At 47.9% G+C, this 21922-nt stretch overlaps 1 protein-coding gene across 1 annotated transcript; it reads right to left on the reverse strand.

Annotated features, from left to right (window-relative positions):
- Window positions 1-4883: 4883 nt before the first annotated feature.
- LOC101829757 (polyadenylate-binding protein 2) lies at window positions 4884-21219 on the reverse strand. Its single transcript, XM_040740507.1, has 12 exons — window positions 20880-21219; window positions 20000-20439; window positions 19282-19424; window positions 10410-10431; window positions 9929-10039; window positions 9385-9717; window positions 8927-9041; window positions 8214-8281; window positions 7092-7198; window positions 5953-6040; window positions 5720-5871; window positions 4884-4951 (listed from the first exon to the last, which is right to left on the reverse strand). Exons 2-12 carry the CDS (start codon window positions 20429-20431, stop codon window positions 4912-4914), a joined length of 1611 nt encoding a protein of 536 aa, XP_040596441.1. The 5' UTR covers window positions 20432-20439; window positions 20880-21219; the 3' UTR covers window positions 4884-4911.
- Between the last annotated feature and the right edge of the window lie 703 nt (window positions 21220-21922).

Here is a 21922-nt window from a genome sequence, read left to right on the forward strand (position 1 = left end):
AAGAGAGGCTGGTCATCTAGCTCTCAGCAACACTGGGGTTCCGGTCCCCGTGCCTATTCATGTCTAAGGCCACACGTTATCAACAACGCGTGCTACTGGGCTCCAAATAATCGCGTTCCCAGAGACCTCACAGGGGCGTCCTCAGTTAGACATCGCAGTCCCTGGATGAGGAGCCGTTTTGATTACTGCTCCATCGCGTTTGCAGAAACAATTGAGGGGGCTTGCCATTCAGTGGCAGAGCCAGGGTTCTAAGCCCGCAGTTAACCCTACTCAACTCTTGTTCATCGAGCCGAATGACTCTGGTGTTGCTTTTTGCTTTGTGTGAAATGAGATTAAACCATGGCTTCAAATGGAGTAGAGGTGGTTCTTTTTTTTGTTTGTTTGTTTGTTTTTGGAGACAAGGTTTCTCTATGTCTTTGGAGGCTGTCCTGGAACTCACTCTGTAGACCAGGCTGGCCTCGAACTCACAGAGATCTGCCTGCCTCTTCCTCCTGAGTGCTGGGATTAAAGGCGTGCGCCACCAACGCCAGGCAGAGGTTGTTCTTTCTTTGTTTCTTTCTTTGTTTCTTTGTTTCTTCTTCCTCTTCTTCCTCTTCTTCCTCTTCTTCCTCTTCTTCTTCTTCCTCTTCCTCTTCCTGCCCCCCTTTCTTATACAGGGTCTCTTTTTGCATCCCAGACTAACCTCAAAGTTGCAATCCTCCAGTCTCAGTTTCCTGAGTGTTGGGATTCACAGGCCTTTACTCCAAGTCCCAGCTAAGAGCTATTTCAATGAAAAGCCTCATTCTGTAGACCCACTAAAGAAACAAAGCCGACCGGAAAGCTGCTACAACTGCTTTGTGGGAGACAGTAAAAGCAAGCAGGAGAAAGGGATGAGCCACACGGGAGGTGCGGTCACCGCACTTTCTAGTCTGGTGGAGACAGTCAGTGTGTATAGACTCAACCACTGACATCAGCGTCTCCAACCATAGAACCTTACTGGATTCTCACCCTATGGAAAAAGAGACTTTCCGTGAGGCTGCCACCAGACTATAGCTTGAAGAGGCAACTTATTGAAGAGCCCTTGGACTCTTGCGAAGGGAGATCCTTTAATCTTCCTGCATAACAGTCAGAAATGGTGTGGGTTTTTTGAGGTAGAACTCAACACTTTAGCACAACTAGCCTGGAATTATATAATTCATGCTGGCTTTGAACTCAGTGACCTTCCTGCCTCAGCCTCCCAAGTGCTGGGACTATAAGTGCCATCTGAGAAAGTATTTTTAATACTTTATTTAAATTTTTATTTTTTAATTTTGGTTTTGCGAGACAGGGTTTCTCTGTGTAGCCCTGGCTGTCCTGGAACTCACTCTGTAGATCTGAGTGGTCTCAATCTCAGAAATCTGCCTGCCTCTTGCCTCCTGAGTGGTGGGATTAAAGATGTTTGCTACCTCCCAGTTATGTCTCAAAAACACAAAAGCAAAACCAAAACCTGCCCAAATCTTTACTCTGCTGCCACAGCACAGCTCCAATAATATGCTCACTCATTCTTGTTAGCCAGAGCTGATGGACAGAAAGATCTACCAAAAACTGGGTTTGCTCAAGAATGTCAGCATTTTTTCCATGCTTCTGCCTCTACAGCATGGGAAATAGTAACTAGGGATTCAAGGGAACACTGTCTTAACTGTCTTGTCCAGACACATAGCACAGATATGGCATGACAACATGGTTAGGACCATACCTAGAAAGGCCTTGATTATGAGTTTGTGCTTACTGGTGGCATCACGTCTTTTTAGCAACAAGAACAAATGAGTTGCTCAAGTAGTGAAAGTGGAGTGGAATAAACATCTGACGTGATAGAGTAGGATGGAGTGGACTTTAAAGAGTGGAGACCAGAGAGGTGAAAAGCCACGCCTGCCTGGTGTGGGTGCTGGTGCACATCTGAAATCCCAGCACTTGGAAGACAGAGGCAGGAGCATCTGTGAGTTCCAGGCAAGCCTGGGCTACTGAGACTATCTCAAAATAAAACACCCAAAACAGTTCACAAAAACTAATTTGTTCTGGAAGTAGGCCTTAAAACACAGCAATGGAAGGTAGACACAGGCAGATCTTTCTGGCCTTCCACAGCTATGTAGTGAGACCTTGTCTCAAAACGATTTGTAATGCTTTCACAACTAACCATTTAGTGCCCCCTAGTGGATAGGTGAGACCAGATCACCATTTGATTTATTCAAGTCCAGTGTTTCACATACACCCCCCTCCACCCCCATACCTTTTTTTTTGGGGGGGGGTGTTTCAAGACAGGGTTTCTCTGTGAAACTGTCCTGGAACTCACTCTGTAGACCAGGCTGGCCTCGGACTCAGAGATCCACCTGCCCTCTACTTCCTGAGTGCTAGCATTAAAGGCCTATGCCACCACCAGGCCCACATTTTTTGAGACTTCATCTATGTAGCTCTGGCTGTCTGGGAGCTATGCAGCCAGGCTGGCCATGAACTCAGGAGATATACCTGCCTCTGCCTCCCAAGTGCTGGGACTGAAGGCATGTACCAACTAAGACCAACATCATATATATATATGTTAACCAAACCAAATGACCAGTAATAGCCCTAGTCATGGAACCTGACAAGGGTTTGGTCCCCAGAACTTCACAAATTCATCCTATTGACCTGTGTGTGTGCTTTGGGACCCATGGCTTCCTCCTAACAATTTAAACAGAAAACAACAGAAATAGGGTAGACTAGATCTCTAAGCAATCCTAAATGCTGGGGTTGGTCCCAGGTCAACCACCACAAAGTTCCCATCTTTCTAATACTGAATTTTAGACTGCTTCCTGTTAATCAGCCTCCACAGAATCTCCGGAGATCACATATTCAAGCTTCATCTCAAGAAAGGGATCTATACAAGAGGTGACTGACCAAATGCTAACTACATTGGTGGCTGTTTTTCCAAGAAACAAGGCTTCATGGACAGCTGCTTGAGTTCTGAAGCACATGTAGGTCCCAGGTAAGACGGTATCTATCAGAACTAGTAATTGGTAGGATGGAGAAGCAGAGGCTGAACTACATCTTATGTTGGAGTGGTTAAGAGCCCTGACTGCTCTTCTAGAATACCTGGGGTGAAGCATGGTGGCAGTGTTTGGTTTTTTGGTGTTTTAAGACAGGGTTTCTCAGTGTAACCTTGGCTGGCCCTGGAACTCACACTGTAGACCAGGCTGGTCTCCCATTCGGAGACCCACTTGCCTCTACTGGGATTAAAGGTGTGGGCCACTAGGCTGGATTCCCAGTATTCACAGGACGATTCCTTGGGAGTCTAACATTTTCTTCTGACCTCCACAGGCAGTGCACATATGATAGACAGGCAAAAGCCATAAATCCCTAAAACCTTTTCTTGTAGTACCCAAGATGCCAATCTGAGGTTACAACACCCAGCTGCAGCCCTCTCTGAGGTCCGCCTCCCCTTGCCTCCTGAGAGCGGATTAAAAGTAGGGCAGGAGGAGTGGTAGTAGCCAGGCCGTTTGTCCCACAGTGGGTAAGCCTGGCTCAGGGAGTGATATCCTTACACTTGACCTTGCTTATCTTGCATTCTTGAATCCATAGTGGCACAAAAGGGGTAGATATGACCCAAATTTACAAACAGGGAAGTAGTAATGGGGTCACTGTACTCCGGTTTTGTCAGGAACATACTTGTTTTGAGACAAGCTCTCACAACATAGCTCTGGATGACCTGGAGAGAGCCACAGGCCTCTGCTTCCCAAGCAATGGGATTAAAGGTGTCCATAGCCCTGTCTGGCTCTGAGGCGTTTAGTCAGTCTAGGCACAGTACATGCCTATAATCCAGGGACTGAGGAAGGCAGGCCCTTGGGTCATCAGAACTTCAAGGAGAGATAAGCAGCTCCACTGAACCAGCCAGGGCTACACAACTTTGTATCAGAAAACAAAAACAACTATCCCTCTTAATAAACTTACAATTGGCAACCCTCTTGAAAACACCAGTACCTCCCTCCCTCTAAACTAACAACCATCTGTGACTTAAGAGAACTGGTATATAAATGGTATTTACACCCAAAGTGCCAAACAATTTTTTCATAAACAACTTTATTCATGACACATTATTTAAAAAAAATTCCCATCCCCTGGAAATGAGTTAAAAAAATAAACAAAATCCACCTCCCACCTCCCTGTTCCCACTTCCTCCCATTCCCTCCAAATAAAAGGGAAAAAAAAGGTAAAGAAAAAAATAAAACAAAACAAAAACACCTGAAAAACAAAAACACCCCAAAACTCCCCAAAACAAAGTAGTGCATTTCCCCAGGGGTAAGGGGAATTTACACTGGAGCCACTGGGAGCGAGATCTTCCGGCTACAGAAACCTGCAAAGAAAGACACTCAAAACAGAAAAAGAAACACAAAAGGAAACAAAATAGATCACCAGGCGAACTGGAGGGGCAGGGAGCCGGAGGAAAGAAGGGGAGGGTGGGCGTAGACCTGGTAGGACAGGAGCAGGCAGGCAGGGACTGCAAAAGGCAGGAGAAGACGAGGGAAGGAGGCAAGCTGAACAGTTTGGTGTCCTTCCAGAGCCCTGGGTAAAAAAAGCCCTCCTACCACCCGTGCCCACCTACCCTTGAGCAGGCCCAAAGAGGGTGACGGGGAGCGGGGGAAACAGGGAGCAGCTTGCACAGTTGAGATGTGTCCATGGCGAATCCCCAGAGGGAATGAATATGTAGCCCCTGCCCCACTCCCTGGGCCTTCCCCTACTCCCCAAAGCAGGTCCCTCCTCACAGTTAGTTATGGGATTCTCCCCCCTTCCACAGTATATCTTTTTTTTTTTAAATATTTTTTTTCCATCAAGGTCATCTTCTGTTTTTCTTTTTTTTTTAATTCTTTTTTTTTTCCTTCTTTCCTCTTTTTTTCCTCTCTCTCCTCCTAATACACACTTTTTTTAGTAAGGGGAATACCATGATGTCGCTCTAGCCCGGCCCCTGGAAGAAAGAAGGAGAGTTAGGTGTTAACACGGTGACTAGAGAGCTCAATGCAAGAAGACCCTCCCCGTGGGCCCACAACTGCCCCAGTGACTGAGGGAGCATCTCAAAAATGAGCGCTAGCTCCCAGGAATAGCAACTGGCAAACTGGGGGCCTTGAGGGGGAAACAGGGTAGGGCAGGAAGTACATCTAAGACACTGAGGGACAAGAAAAAGGATCCATTGTTTATCCAGTCTCCACAGCTCTTAAACCCTATCTGGTGAAAAGGCAGAGTTTATCTGAACACACAATTGAAATGCAAGGACAAAAGTAAAGCACAGCCACCAAACGGCGCCACAGGGCCAATCAGACAGCTGACCTTGGAACACACGGGGTGGGAGGATAGGCCTGCGGCTGGGTTCCAAGGAATCACACTCAAACCTCTCCCTAACTCTGCCAGAAGCAACAATGTGTTCAAGCCCTGCCCTCCCTACCAGAGGCTTTATCATTCTTAATGCGAACACTTTCTCACTGTACCAATTCCCAAAGGAAGAAAGCGAGGGGGAGGAGACAGCTCAGAACAAGTTTGCCCTCATCAGTTTCTCCTCGAGAAAACAGAACTGGCCTCCTGAACTGGCCTGCAACTACTTCCTCCCTCTGCACAAGCAGGAGGACCAAGTCTCTGGAAACCAAAAGGAGGACAAGGGAGCGAGGGTCCTCAGATCAGAGAGAATGAAGCCTAAGGGCTCATGGGAGGCGGAGAGGAGGAGCAGCCCATCTATCCTGACCTGTAGACTCGACCCCGGGGCCTGCTGTTAAAACCGCTGTAGAATCGAGATCGGGAGCTGTTGTAATTGGTAGTCCGGGCACGGTATCGGGCACGCGGGAAACCCCGGTCTGTTGTACTGATGCCTGGTCTGTTGGTCCGTTTGGGAATCACCTGTAAAGGACAGAGGACAGAAAGTCTTGGAGTCAAGGCAGAGAGTCAGCACAGAACCCATAGCCAAGGCACTATGCTTACCTTGATTTGTCTTCCTCTAAACAGGGACTCGTCTAAGGCCAGGGAAGTCCTCACCGACTCTTTGTCTGAGAACTCTATATATGCAAACCTGGAAAAAAATAACATGTCATTTTATTGGATTTTACAACTTGTAAAAACAGTTAATTGGAAAGCAACTTGGTAATATTTTTAAATGATTAAATTATTCCAATAACAGTATTTAAAAAAATTTCTAACTACTTTTGGAGATAGTGAATACAGCTTGCAATCCCAGCTACTCAGCAAGCTGAGGCAGCAGGACCCAAGTTCAAGGCCTGTTCATGCTAGAGTTGACTAGCTTGGGTAAATTAAAGACTCTGTTTCACAATAAAGTGTGAAAACGCGTGTGAGTGCTATGTGTACAATGACTCAGAAACAGCACTTGCCCAGCATACATGCTGAGTCCATTGTCAATCTCCAGCACCACAAAAGTAAAAAAGTAACAAGGCCCAGATTTCTATGTAGCCACACATAACCACGTGGTGCCAACTAGAGGCCACTGTCCCTTTCTAGTTTATAATCTCATCCCTGCCAGTCTTTAATATCTGGCTTCTGAAGATATTTAATATACAATTACTGATAATACATAGATACTTACTAGGCAAAAAATTCACTTGTTTTAACAGTTATTTACTAGTTTATAGAAAATATGAAATGTAAAAGTTTGGCTAGGAGCCGGGCGTTGGTGGCACACGCCTTTAATCCCAGCACTCAGGAGGCAGAGGCAGTGGGATCTCTGTGAGTTCGAGGCCAGCCTGGTCTACAGAGCTAGTTCCAGGACAGCCTCCAAAACAATACAGAGAAACCCTGTCTCAAAAGTTTGGCTAGGAGTGCATGACTTTACTCCCAGAACTTAGGAGACAGAGGCAGAGACAGAGGCAGGTGATCCTTGAGTCTGAGGCCAGCCTGGTCTATAGAGCTAATTCCAGGATAGCCAGGGCTACACAGAAAAGCTCTTGCCTCAAAAATAATTAAGTAAAAATAAATAAAAACTATGAGTTCACACTGCTAGATCAACAGCAGAACACATTCTCAGCAAGTTAAGACTTGGAGAATGGTGGTAGTGGTATAAAAGCAGCTTTAAACCATAGCTAAAATGATCAACTTCCTCTTCTACTCACCCTTTAGGATGGCCGCTAAATTTGTCACAGAGTATAGTGACACGGTTGACTGAACCACAGCCATGAAAGTGGGCTTCCAGCTCTTCTGCTGTCGCACCATAGTCCACCTAAGGAAAGGAAGGAACATTGTACAAGTACTGGAAAACTCCTACTTGAACAGTACTCTGTCCAGATGTCTATAGTTTGGGTCCATCAAGTATTGTTCCCCTTTCTTCCAACTCTAGAATAAGTATTTCATTATCTTTATCTCCTCACAACCTTCCCCCACAAACCCCAAACTGAAAACTAATTCTAGAGATTCCTTTCAAAATTATTAAGTAACTCCCTCAAATAGAATAGGATGCACACGCCTTTCATCCTAGCACTCAGGAGGCAGAGGCAGGCAGATCTCTGAGTTTGAGGCCGGCCCACTCTACAGAGTGAGTTCCAGGACAGCCAGGGCTACACTGACAAAAAACAAACAAACAAAAACACCGTCTTGAAAACCCAAAATAAAACCCTGTGTGGTGGCTTACATCTTTAATCCCAAGCAGAGGAAAGTAGATTTCTTCCAACTCAAGGCTGGCACAGACTACAGAGAAGTTCCATGACAGTCAGGGTAACAGAGAAACCCTGTCAAGGCTCCCCCACCCCCAAATACCCAAAACAAACAACAAAAAAAGAATGCACTCCTATGCTGAGTGGTGGCACACGCCTTTAATCTCAGCACCCAGCACTTGGGAGGCAGGGGCAGGTAGATCTTTGTGAGTTCCAGGACAGCCAAGGCTTAATAGAGAAAGCCTGTCTCCAAAAATCAAAAACAGCCGGGTGGTGGTGGAGCACGCCTTTAATCTCAGCACTCAGGAGGCAGAGGCAGGCGGATCTCTGTGAGTTCGAGGCTGGGCTGGACCAACAGCCTCCAAAACAATACAGAGAAACCCTGTCTCGGAAAAACAAAAACAAAAATCAAAAACAGACAGAAAGGTACTCTTGTTAATGCCAATACTAATAGGCTGAGACTGAAGAATTACTTTGAGTCAGTAGCAAGAGTGGGCTATATAACAAACTCTACAAACACACATATAAATACAAAAAAGAATGCCCACCAAACAAATCCAAATCAGACTCTTCCTCAATACATACATTGCCAACATAGATAGAACGGGCATCAGCCTCCATCTTCTCCTCAAGAGACATGATCACTGGGCCAGCTTGAAGGGAAAAAAAAATTTAGGCAAGTAATTTTCTACTGGATCAATACATATATATACCCCCACCACCTAAGATTTTGGTCTGTTCTATTATACTCATTACCTAGAACAGTGCCCAGCATAGTAGGTCAATATATATTTGAGAAACGAACCCCTCAAAAAAATTTAAGAATTTACATTTTCCAAATCAAGGTTCTATTGAACCGTTTTGGCTAAAATGACTCAGAGTGAACAAAACTGAATGGATTGAGTTCTGACATTTCTAGATTAAATAAGTCCCCGACAGACATCAGTACCCTCTAAGTCCTAACTAAAGGATCTCTAACTGAAAAGTATTAGGTTTGAAGGTCAAACACCAGCGGGCGATCTCCACAAGAAGGGTATGGACAGACTAAGAACAAAGACAAACACATTTATAAATGAGACAAAGGAAGACACAAGAGTGTCACCATCAGGACAGCTCATGTCTAACAAAGGTCAGTAGAACACACAATGGACTATGACCACAGCCCCTGCCCAGAATTACTCAGACAAGCAGCTTCAAGGTCCCGAGCCTCTAATGCCACACTGCCGGTCTCCCCCAACCCCCAATCAACCCGAAGACCCGGACGGTACAGGCAATAGCCGATTGATTCACTCACTCACCATTGCCTGGGGGTGGACTCATATTCATCTGCTTCTCTACCTCGTTTTGTAGCTCCTTTAGCTTCTCAGCCTCCTCCTCCATCTCCCTGACTCGGGCTTTGATCGCTTCTAGCTCCTACAATGAGTGAGAGGGCATGCGGAAGGTTAACCACGGCAGGGAGTGTGCCGTACATTTTGTCTGGGCCCGGCCACAGCTATTCGGCCATTTCCCTCGCCTCGTGCGGGGGTCGTAATTACGGGGGGAAAAAAAAAGACAGCACACACACACAAAAAGCCAAATCACCTTCTCTAGGGCCACCCTGGGCTCCCGCGAAGCCCCATCAGCCCGCTCACGAACGGCCCCGGCCCGCCATCAGCCACGTTATTCCCCGCCCAACCCCACCCCCCGCCTGCCTGCCTCCCGCCCGAGCTCTGGGCCTCGCATGACCCGGCCCGCTCGCTCGGCCTCCTTCCCTCACCGGGTCCTCAATGGCGCCGTCCCCGGGGTCGGCCTCGACCAGTCCCGGCTCTTCCTCCTCCTCCTGGCTGCCGGGGGCTCCCGAGCCGGGCCCAGGACCCGGAGCTCCGGGGGGGGCACGGGGCCGGGGCGGCTCCTCTTCGGGCTCGGGCTCCGGCAGCAGCTCTCCAGGCTCCAGCTCCTCAGACTCCAAGCCGTTCCCGTAGTCCCCTGCGCCCCCCGGGTCCCCCTCCCCGGCCTCCCCACCGGCCCCGGGCACAAGATGGCGCCGCCGCCCCGGCCCGGAGCCCCGACCGCCCGCAGCCCCCGCTGCTGCTGCCGCCGCCATCGCCGCTCAGACTGGGGCCCGCCGCTCGGCGATTGGAGAACTGTGCCGGTCACGCCGAGGATTCATTAGTCAGCCAGCCTGCCCGTCACCCCCAACTCGAATACTATTGGGGAATTCTACTTGGCAATCAAACAAGACCCCACCTCTAAGGCGGGCCACTGCGCCAAATTCTGTGATCCCGGTAGGTGAGAAATACTTGTCAATCAACACACCCCACCTCCTGTCGAGTCCTTAGGTAACAATACGCCAGCACTGTGACGACTTTCCGCTCGTCCTCCGCCCACGGGCGGGCCCACAACATGGAGGATGCTCCGCGATTGGCCCCTGGCTAGCGAGTGGAAAGGACCAATCTTCCAAACGCCTCACTGAAGGGGCCCATTCTCAGATGCCGATTGGCTTGTGAGATTCGACGTGCTGACACCCGTGGTGCGACAGGTGAACCTTGCTCCCAAAAGGGTTGCCAGGCTTAGAGCTAGGGAATTCCTGAGCCGGGCGTGATGGCGCACACCTCTAATCCCAGCACCCAGAGAGCAGAGGCAGGCGAATCTCTGTTAGCTCAAGGACAGCCTGGTTTAAATAAAATAAGAACCACCACCACCAATAACAAAAAACAGACAAAAAAAAAAAAAACGGTTGGGGGGCTACGTGACCCGCCAGGCCCTTAAGTGTGTAGGGGCGGGGAACTGTCCTGACACTACCGGCCGACCACCTAACAGATCACTGTTGGAAGACAGAGGACAGAAATGGGTCAGAGACTTCTGGAAACTTGTCTAGCAAAAGCACCGGTAGGTGGGATGCCCTCGAAAGTGGAGGTTAGGAGGGGGTGTACTTTTCCCAATTTAGTTACTGGCACCATCCAATAGGGTGACACAAACTACAGACCTCACTAATCCTCACCCAGACCTTCTAGTCCGGAGTTCGGGTTCTGCATAGATCTTCTTTCTAGACCTTCAACCTGTTTAGTTTCAGCCCGTTTGTTTTCTTGCCTAGACAGTTTCAGTACCCTCTTTTTCTAACTTGGTGATGAGACAAGGGGCCAAGCGCTGTTTATATTTGTATCCATAAGTGACGATACACTTAGAGCACACCTTGTGTGATTATTGGCTGACTGCAACTTCCAGGTCCCACCTTTCATCTGCAGTTTCCTAGCTTTCAAACCCTTGAAGACCCCAAAGGAATTTCTCCAAGCAGGTTCTCAAGACAGTTCTGCACCTTTAAATATCCATGAGAGCTGGTCAAGGCAGGAGGATTCCCACACTATAGTAGAGATCCCACGAATTTAAAAGTAGTAAAGAACAGTAGTACTAAATCTGCAGGAGGACTTTTTGTAGAGACTAAAGTACAAAAGTTTGAGACAAACACAACCAAAAAAGTGAACATGGCTGGAGCGGGAGGCTTGGGCAAACCAGAGTCAGAAGGACCACTCATTATACCCCACTGTCCCCCCACTTCTTGCAATTCCTTACCTCGGGAGATTGAGAGCTGGGAGTAGAGTAAAACTTTTGCTGCGGATTCATCATAAGAACTAAAGTTGATCACTGAAGATGAAACACTTCAGAAGAAAGTTCTGTTTATGTTGATTCTAACCAATTCAAAATTTTAAGAGTTTGCTGGCACCCGATTTAACCAAGGCAACCAACAGAAACGTGATTGCTGGATACCTTTCTGTTGTGGTTTTGAGATAGCGTCTCTCTACTTAACTCTGGCTGGTCTGAAGCTCAATATATAGCCCAGGCTGGCCTTAATCACAGAGATCCGACCGCCTCTGCCTCCCAAGTGCTGGGATTAAAGGTGTGTGCCACCATGCTCATCCAGTAGATACTTTTAATTCTACCTTTGGCAAGCCCAAAGCACTGTTTTTTTGTTTTTTGTTTTTTTTTGGTATTTCGAGACAGGGTTTCTCTGTGGCTTTGGAGGCTGTCCTGGAACTTGCTTGGTAGTTCAGGCTGGTCTCGAACTCACAGAGATCCGCCTGCCTCTGCCTCCCGAGTGCTGGGATTAAAGGTGTGCACCACCAACGCCCAGCCTTGTTTTGTATTTCAAGACAGGGCTCTCTCTCTTCTCTCTCTCTCTCTCTCTCTCTCTCTCTCTCTCTCTCTCTCTCTCTCTCTCTCTCTCTCTCTCTCTCTCTCTCTCTCTCTCTCTCTCTCTCTCTCTCTCTCTCTCTCTCTCTCTCTCCTCTCTCTCTCCCCTCTCCCCTCTCCCCTCTCTCCTCTCTCTCTCTGTAGCTCAGTCTGGCCTCAAACTTGAGATCCTCCTCCCTCAGCCTCCTGAGGTTATGATTTTCTCAGCACTGTACACATCTGTAATCTTAGCACTTGGGAAGTTGAAGCAGGAGGACTCCCATGAGTTCCACGCCAGTCTGAACTGTATAGAGAGCATCAGAGTGAGTAGCTAGAGCTATACTGCAATAACCTGTCTCAAAAACAAAACAAAAAACACAAGAGTACTTGATCCTCTTACAGAGGACGTGAGTTCAGTTCCCAACACCCACATGGTCATGACCGCCTGTAACTACGGCTCTACTGAATTCAACATTTGGCCACCACAGGCACCCACACACATGCAATACTCTCTCTCCCATACACATATACATCAAAAAATTTTAAATCTTTGAAAACAAAATACCTACAGAACCATACTCTTGATGACATATCCCTGAATTCCTAGCACTTGGGAAGTAGAGCTGAAGGATTAGGAGTTTAAGACCAGCCTCAACTATATAGGAAAGTTGAGCTCAGCCTGTGCTACATGAGACCCTGTCCCTCCCCCAAAAAAGGGTCCCTACGTTATCTGTTTTAACACATAAGATACATTAAGTATTATACTGAAAACTATAATTCTGGAAAGAGACAAAAATGTAAGTAAACTATAATATCCAACAAGAATTTTTTTGTTTTGGTCTTTTTCCAAGTCAGCGTTTCTCTGTGTAACAGCCCTGGCTACCAGCTGGCTTCGAACTACAGAGATCCGCCTGCCTCTGCCTCCCGAGTGCTAGGACTAAAGGAATGCACCACCACCACCCGCTGCTCTTAAGTTTTCAGTGGGTTCCTAGAAAATTGTAAAACTGTGACTTGCATTATATTTCACTGGACAGAGCTGACTTAAGACTTGGAACCTTATGGCATTTTTAAAAGATTTATGTCTATGTGTATGTATGTGTACTGTGTGAATTTATGTTTAACACTTGTATGTAGGTGCTCCTAGAAACCAGAAGGTATCAGATTCCCTGTTAACTGCAAGTATAGGTAGCTGTGAGCTGAGCTGTGATGGGGAGATGTGAACCCAGGTCCTTTGCAAGAGCAGTAAGTACTTTGTTTTGTTGTTTTTGAGACGGGTTTCTCTATATTGCTTGGAGTCTGTCCTGGCACTCACTCTGTAGATCCACCTGCTTCTGCTTCCCCAGCGCTGGGATTAAAGGCATGCACCACCATCGCCTGACTCAGTAAGCACTCTTAATTGCTGAGCTGTCGTCCAGCCCCTCATCCCTATTTTACAGAGATTCTGGTATCATCTAATGTGGTCTGGCCTTACTTGTGTTAACATCTCAGATCAGACCTTACAGAGCCGTTTGAATGAGAAAAGGCTGCTGCCAGGCTGCTGAACTTCAGTTTTTGCTTTTGTTTTTCTAGACAGAATTCCTCTGTGTAGCCCTGGCTGTCCTGGCACTTGCTCTGTAGACCAGACTGGCCTGGAACTGAGATTTTGGGATTAAAGGTGTGAGCCAGCACTACACAGCAGCTAATTTCAGTTTTAGTTGGATAACTTTTTCTTTCTTTCTTTTTTTTTTTTTTGTTTTTTTTTTGTTTTTGTTTTTGTTTTTCTAGACAGGGTTTCTCTGTGGTTTTGGAGGCTGTCCTGGAACTTGCTCTTGTAGACCAGGCTGGTCTCGAACTCACAGAGATCCACCTGCCTCTGCCTCCTGAGTGCTGGGATTAAAGGGGTGCGCCACCAACGCCCAGCCATGGCTGGATAACTTTTACAACATTTTATTTATGTGTGCATCTGTGTGTTCTGGTGCCCTTAGAAACCAGAGGGTGGCTAATCTCCTGGAGCTGAAGTCACAGGTGGCTGTGAACTACTTGACACAGATCCTGGGATCTGATCTCTGCTCCCCACAATGGAGCAGCAAGTGCTCTTACCCAGTACGCCATCTCTCTAGCATCGCTGACTGGCTGACTTTATTATTTATTTCTACATTTATTTATTTGAGGTGGGGAACACACACGTCTTGGCACTTGTGTGGACTCAGTACAGCTTTTCTACCATGTGAGACTGAACTCAGGTTTCCAGACATGGTGGCAGGCATTATTATCCACTTAGTCACCTCACCAGCCCACTGAGTAAATTTTTGATAAAGGATCTGCCCATGTAGCCCTGGCTGGCTTAGAACTCACATGTAGACAGGCTGGCCCCCAGCTTCTGGTGATGCTCCCACCCCTGGAATACTGAGATTGCAAGTATCTATGCCCTTCACTGGGCTTGATTGGTTAGCTTTTTTAAAACTTTATATCTGATAAACTTGCTGTAAGGTGCTGTATCAGATGTTTACATTTATTACTCCCCAAGATCAGAAAATACTGATAGCAGAAAAAACAAAATCTACCCACTAGACAAAACTACAAATGGTATCTTGACCTACTCTTGTTGAAGTCTTTATTTAAATAGGAAAATACACACCCACTCAGTGTGATCTTTCACACTTAAGAAACACTATTTTCATGAATGAGTTATACAGGAAAATACAGAAATTTTTTTCCATGCTAATAAATATATATTTTCAATTATACCATTCATGGTTTTACTTGTCACCTTGGGCATGAGGGTTTTCTTGACCATTTGATTTAAAATCAGAATATCTGCATATTCCCAACTTTGCTTTTCTTTACTTAAAATAATATTTCTAGACAGGTCTCACATGTAGGCCAGGCTAGCATTGAACTTTTAGAGATCTGCTTGCCACTGCCTCCTTAGTGCCAGGATGTAGGTGTGTGCTACCACCCCACCACACATCTTTCTTCATAGTATTTACTATGTTCTAACATGTTAAGAAATTTATTTAGTTTGTGTTTGATTCCCTTACTTGTATGTAAGCAACATGTGGGCTGAGGTGTCTGTTCATTCTCTTTGCCTGCATGCCTAGAGCTCTGCTAAATACACAGAAAATACTTGAACCTTTTCTCTAAGAGTAAATAATGAATGAGAAACATCCATACAGTTCATTATGTTTTCTGCTCAAATTTTCTGTTGTCTGTGTGTGTTTACTGGTCCTGAACTACCAATCCTCCTGCCTCACCTGCCAAATGCTGAGACTAGAAACTGGCAGCACCACACCTAGCTTCTGGCTATGTTTTCATTATTATATAGTTCCCCATAACCACATCTAAAGAATTCAGCCAGACCTGATGGCACACGCCTTTGACCTCAGTGCTCGGGAGGCAGAGTCAGGCGGATCTCAGTGAGTGAGTGTGAGGCCAGCCTGGTCTGTGAGTTCCAGGACAGCTAGGACTGTTACACAGAGAAATCCTGTCTTAAGAAAACCTTAAAAAAAAAATTCAGGCTTTAATCCTGGCACTTGGATCTCTTTGAGTTCAAGGCCAGTACAGAGAGTTCCAAGACAGCCGAGAAATCCTATAAACAACAGCTATAATCTACCCATTTGTCAGGAACTTAGTTTTGTTCTTTCCGCTGACAGTGAGTCTTCTCTTACAGCATGGGATGGCTTGAAGATGTGTAGTCCCAGGCGGACCTACACTGGAGGTGCTTGCACCTGAGGTACACCAGAATTACAGCCTGAGCCAGAACCAACCCAACCCAACCCCCCTACCCTCTCAGTGGTCAGAAATTATAACTTTGCCCAACTTTGCTAAAAGTGCCACTGGGATGAGTGGCACTTATAAACAGTCACCTGTCCCTTTGGATGGTCTAAAGTTTAGCAATCAGACCATTATAAAGTAACATATTTGGACTAAATTGTAATGAGGCTGATAGAGCAACCTAAGACCTTCTGGATCCTCACTTGTTTTTTGTTTTTGTTTATTTATTTAATGTGCATAGTGTTCTGTCTACATCTATGCCTGCAGGTCAGAAGAAGGTACCAGATCTCATTACAAATGGTTGTGAGCCACCATGTGGTTGTTGGGAATTGAACTCAGGACCTTTGGAAGAACAGCTGGTGCTCTTAACCTCTGAGCCATCTCTCCAGGCCCCCACTTGGTATTTCTAAAAGAACAGGGATATAAAATATTCTATTTGCCATCATTTATGTCACTAAGCATCTTTTCAGATAAAGCTTTGACTCTTGTTTTCCAGATTGCTTTGGTTGCCAAGAAACTCACAGTTGAGTTCACAGCCTAGCTTCTCTCTCTCTCTCTCTCTCTCTCTCTCTCTCTCTCTCTCTCTCTCTCTCTCTGGTTTTTCAAGACAGAGTTTCTCTGTGTAGCCTTGGCTGTCCTGGAACTCATTCTGTAGGCTGGCCTCAGCCTAGCATTTGTATTTGAAAATATCACTTAAAAGAATGACCTCCATTCATTAATTATCCTTTTGCTTTCTGATGATTTGCTGAGAGACCAAGGTCTCATGAAGTCTTGGCTGGCCTTGAACTCACTATGTACCTGGGTGGCCAACCGTCCTGTCTCCACCTCTTACCAATAGATTGCAGTTGTTGGCCACCACACCACGCCAGGATATTGGGGAGGGTGGTGGTGTGTGTATGGAGGTTCCCAATGTACCTTGAGGCTCCAGTTGGTACAGAGTTCTTAGGCTTGGGTGTTGGCCAGGATGGGGTATTGTGATTTTTTTTTAAACCTTAATACTTCCCCAAATTCCTGTAACTAATTATTTCCTTAGCATCATGGTTATGAGAAATGACTGGTTTAAGGAATGTTCTAAAACCCAGGCTGTACAGTGTAGAAGTCACAAAACCCTGCTCAGTACTTCTCATTAAATTTCTGGGCTTTATTTATTTATTTATTTTTAATACGACCATTACATATTACACAAAAATAAAAGTCAAATGAACTTGGCATTTATAAATTATTAAATAAAAATACAGGAATATATATTTATATTTATAGAGCTTTTTCTCTTCTTCTAAACTAACCAAATCTGTTCTCCTGCCGTTTATGATTTAAAAAAGTAAAATAGTATATGTATGCCCTAGTGTAAGTGGGGAGTGGATTAATAATTGCAGGACTGAGTTACCCCACTTCAGCTCTTTCCTTGGCCTATAAGCAAAGTCCCTATTTGTCCCTTTGGGCTTTGGAGAGCAAGAACATCCTCTCCATCTATTTAGTCTTTGAAAATTATATCCATTTCCCTCATTAAAAAAAATGAAATGGATTTAAAAATTGGGAGCCATACTCAGCCCTCTTGGCCAAGAGCTAATCCAAAGGAACTATATGGCTCTAAAGACAGTCCCTGGTTTTCCCTGACAGGAGACTCTCTGGGTTTCCACTGGCCCTTAAATGAAGGGCAGCACAGGTCACAGCTCCCCACTGTGGTCCCATCTCAGCTAAGCTTCTGGGAATCCAGACCATTACCCTCTCATAACACAGCTTCTCCGTCCACCCTGTGTGAAGACTGGAGGGCAGGGCTTGTTGGTAACCTGACCATGGTTCCCGCTGTTCCTGTTTGCTAAAGGCCTCCAGGAATGCTAACTTGGGTAGGTGTCCTGTGGGAAGGGTAGAACAGTCTTCCCTGAACGTGGAGGAGTACAGGCCCCAGCTGGAGCTGATGGTCTAGTCAGTGGCTTTTTAACTTTGCAACAGCAGAGCTCTTACCACAAATAAAATTTTACCCTGAACCCCGATACATAAGACAGCAACAAAGGGAGCTGTTCTGTCTGAGGGCAAATCGCCAAGCCCGTGCAGCCCTCCACTCCCTCATTTCCTTAAGGACTCCTGAGGCAACCCTTAGAACACGTCAGGGCTCTGCCAAGCAGTTTGAAAACCACTGGCCTAGTTTGTCCTGAGCAAGTCAGAGCCTCCGGCTCCAACTGCTTGCTACAGATAGCTCTGAGTTTCTTAGATGAGCCCATGTGAGACAGACCCACTGGCACATGCAGTCTACAACACTCCCCTCAGACACTATGACAAAGTGCAGCCCTCTCCAAAGCAAAAGTCTGGATAAACACCTGAGGCCAATTTGGTCCCACATTTTAGCAAGCACAATATGATGCCACATTCTGGACCAAGTGAAAAGTAGTCGAGTCAGTTGTGGTCTAGCTAAGCTGATCAGTGCTCAGGATTGCAGGTCGGGTTCTAGAGCACTGGGAAGGAAGTCAGCATTGAAGAGCAGCATCGTTAGCACCTTGGCAAGTGCAGCAGTGAGGTCTGGCTCAGGGCATGCATTTGGAGTGAATAATTTCTCCCTCAAAAGAAGAAGCTATAGTCTCGATTTGTTCTAGAGGACCGGACTGTGAGTTCTAGTGATAGCATCTTCGGAGACTCTGTATTGACAATACCCATGCAAAGAGCAGGGCTTCAAAAGAAACAAGTGTTTAGGTCATGGTAGGTGCTCTAGAACCCATAGACCTGGCCCCAGATAAAGCAGCACCAAAACCTACCACACAGAATAAGCCTGTCAAGGAGCATCTGTCACCATCACCAGCTCAGAGCTGGAATGGTCCTCTCAAAGCATTGCAGTCTCAGAGACCGTTCAGGACCCAAACTGAATTCTAGATCAGCATTTATGTCCACATCCTCTAAAGGAAAATAGAGCCCCAATTTAGAGTCTCTGCTGGGTAGAGAGGTCCTAGAAGTAGGCAACACTTTAGGCACCATTGTGCCCCTGGTGGAGGGGAAGGTGGCAGGCAGGTCCAACTACCGAAGCTCCTACCCACGCAGGCTCCACAGCCTGACCCTCTGTCGGCCCAGGTGCAAACATGCACACGAAAAGGGGGCGTTGAAGAGCGCAGCCAGATGCAGAGCTTTTGTCTGCAAAGCCCTGCCAACAACTTCGAGCAGCGCCAGAGCCCTCATCTAGATATGGTATTCCTCCCTCAGCCTGAGGTCAAGGGTAGGGACGGAGGGGGGAAGGGCAGTGAACTGGCCTATGTTCTTGCCACTGCAAGAAGGAATGTTTTCTCTAAATATCCCATCACCAGATTCGACAAACAGCCCAGCATGCACGTGAGCATTCGTGCAACATGTACACAAGTGCCCGTGCAGCCCACAGCCACAGCCATTTCATCCAGTCACCTAATCACCAAGCTTCCATTCCAAAGGGAGGTGAATTCTAGGGTCCCTACACCCATCCGTCTAACGGTGACACAATCCTTTAAATAGGCTCACCTTCCTTGGAGCCTGTATGCCCATGCTATGGGCATGATGCCTCCCCCCCCCCCCAAGCTCAAGATGACTCCATCTCCTGGGCTCCTGGCCTTGAAACATTCCTTAATGTTTCTCCTTGCCCCCTGCCTGTCATGCTTGACTCCCTCACACACGACCTTCCCCTGGCCTTCTCTTCCATGACCATCCAATTTCTTCCAAGGGCATTCTCTGTTCTCTTCCAGCTCTCCTGGCCCCTAGCCACACCTAGCCCCACCTGGCCCTAGACTTCCTCACTTGCTAGCAAAAAAAGGCCCCTACAGTTACCAGGGCCCCCAGTGCCACGGCCCCCGTCAGCACTGTCCTCACTGAGGCCCAGTTCCCCTCCCGCAGACGCCGCGCCTCCTCCAGGGCCCCGTCCCCGTACAGAGCTGTGAACTCCGCCTGTGGGAGAGAAGGGAAGTAGAGAAAGAAGGAGAAAGGGACATCAGGACAGGAGAGTGGAGAGAAGAGGGGAGGGAGAGTTCCAGTCCCATCCACCGTGAGCACTGCCCACACCCAGCCTCTAGCCCAGGCTCTACTGCCGACAAACCCTCAGAACCCCAACCCCTGCCCAGGGTCCCTGGCTCCCGTGCACTGTCTGCATCAAGTGAGCCCCATCCCTGCCTTGGCAAACAAAACAAAACAAAACAAAACAAAACAAAAAACTGCTCAGAACTGGTATCCTTCGCTAAGGCTTGTCTAACCACAACCCATCCTCAGGGTCACCCCTTTCTCTGAAGGCTCTCTTCGGGTACTGTCTATAAAACTCTGTATCCATCTTCTGCTTGGGGCCATGAAACCCACCCAGTGATTACTGCCTGGCAGCCCTGGGGTACAGTTAGCTTGCCGCTTTCAGTCTGATTCACTTAAACAGGGGAACTCAGCCGCAATGGCTCCTTCCCAGCACAGTGGCCCCTTTCCCATGAAGACCAGCTTTGCAGAGGGATGTGTAGGGCAGCACCCGAGAAGCTTCTTACCCAGCCGCCACTGCTGTGGATCCAGTCAGCCAGGCGTGTCTCCAGGTAAGTCACCATCCAATCCTGCACTTGTCCCACAAGTGGCTCCATTTCTTTGTTGACACTTTCAGCACATAGGGCGGCCCCAAAGACAAAGAATGCCACAAGACGGCCCCAATTGGGGCCCCCTTGGAAAAGTTCGTCGGAAACCTGGGTGAAGCGTTGCTGGGCTGAGCCTGGGGTCACGTGGAGCTGAGCAGCCAGGTCGGAGAAGGTGCGCCGGAAGCGGGTCTCAAACTCGTCTCCAGCAGCCCGCATGGCTTGGTGCAGCGGGTCGGCTGCTGGGCCCTCCCCAGGGCCAGCTCCACAGACATAGCCCTTCTGCCTCAGCTTATAGCCTACAAAGTCAGCCACTAGAGCCCGTGTGTCTGGGGCTGAGGCTGGGGTCGCCATCCGGGCGGCTAAAAGGGGCAAGGATGACAGGCTGATATAAATATTTAGAAAATACTGACAGACCCCCGAAGGGACATTTCCTGTTTGGCCAAGCTCCTGAGATAGGTGAAATGCTCAGAGACCACTAGGGCAGGGTCAAGCGAGCAAAAAGATTTAAGTCATGGGGTGGGTTCAGGGCATAAGCAGCTGGCCACGTACAACATGTCAAATTAGTGTGCAACAGGACATTTTAATTTTAGACTACTTCAGAGTCCTTCCATACGACGCCAGCTGTATAACACCTCTGCACCCCCAACCCCAACCCCCCAATACACACCTTTTTGGCTACAGGAGGCGGCTTAGGACCTCCCCAGGAGCATGACATGAAGATGTTGGCAGAGGCACAGGGAGGGAGGAGACAGGTAGGTAACGCAAGGACTGGATGGGGCAGAAGGAAGGGGACACTTACCCAGCCTGGATGGCAGCTCTTAGGACCCAGTGCTGGTGGCAGGGAGCTCCCAGCTGAGGCCTTTCATCCTCCCGGCCAGAGTGGAGCCCTGGAAACGGGAAGGAGAGAGCAGAACTAGGTGAAAAGGGCCAGGGGCCTGGATCTGGCCCGGAAAGGGCTGGAATTGCAGCTCCTGGAACTGGGCCCCTGCCTCCAACGCTCTGCCAGCTGTGTGGCCGATTCCATGTTTAATGACTGCCCTCTCGGGAAACCCGGGGACACGGGCTTCCTGCCGACACCATCTCCACTCCGGGTTCCCCTAAGTGCAGCCCAAAGGCCGGGCTCCTCCCTTTCTCCCACCCTTAGCTGGTCTCCAACCCCGCCCGCCAGCCAGGTTAGGGAATCTCACGGGTCAGGCCGCAGCCGGGATCCGGATCCGGTTGTTTCCTGGTGGAGGAGCTAGGAGGGAGGGAGAGAGGGAGGAAGGGAAGGGAGGAGGGAGGGAGGGAGGGGGGCCGGGAGGGAGGGCCCGGCGCCGGGTGATGATGGGACCCAGAGATGCGTCCAGAGAGAGGGGCGGGGCTGGGAGGCAGGGCTAGGAAGGGCCACAACTCCTGGAAGAGAGGGCCATTGAAAGGCTGTGCAGAGGCTTAGCTGTCCTGTGCTGCCTGCTTACTGAGCCCGCAGCGTATCCAGAAAAACACACCGGCCCTCAACATCTTGGTGCAAATTCAACATTTCCGGAAGGTTTCTCCTATTCATGCACTTGTTGAACTTCCAAGCTTTGGATTGTGTGCCTGGGAAAACAAGAACGGTTCCCATTGGCCTGGGAACAGAACCTTGCCCTTGTGGGACTACTAGGGACACTAAACGCACTCAGGATCTTTAATCCAGTGGGCTTCTCCTGGAGTGGAGTTTCAGTTAGGCATCAGGGTGTGAGACCTTGGATTGTAGTGTCCACAAGTCCTCTTCATCTTTTGTAATCAGATTGATTTTCATTAATTGTTTATCCATCCCATGAATTGATTCTCATTATTTTAAAAGGTCAAATAATAAAAGGCACA

Source organism: Mesocricetus auratus, unplaced genomic scaffold (genome assembly GCF_017639785.1).
Source record: "Mesocricetus auratus isolate SY011 unplaced genomic scaffold, BCM_Maur_2.0 Super-Scaffold_100707, whole genome shotgun sequence".
Taxonomy (NCBI): domain Eukaryota; kingdom Metazoa; phylum Chordata; class Mammalia; order Rodentia; family Cricetidae; genus Mesocricetus; species Mesocricetus auratus.

What these genes read in the sequence shown, in the direction of transcription:
- LOC101829757 (XM_040740507.1), bottom strand. Translation starts at nt 20,431, where the DNA reads ATGGCGACCCCAGCCTCAGCCCCAGACACACGGGCTCTAGTGGCTGAC. An exon ending in GTTCTATCTATGTTGGCAAT is followed by an intron (nt 7,199 to 8,213) that starts GTATGTATTGAG and finishes TCCTTTCCTTAG; the next exon opens with GTGGACTATGGTGCGACAGC. An exon ending in TTAGAGGAAGACAAATCAAG is followed by an intron (nt 5,872 to 5,952) that starts GTAAGCATAGTG and finishes TGTCCTTTACAG; the next exon opens with GTGATTCCCAAACGGACCAA.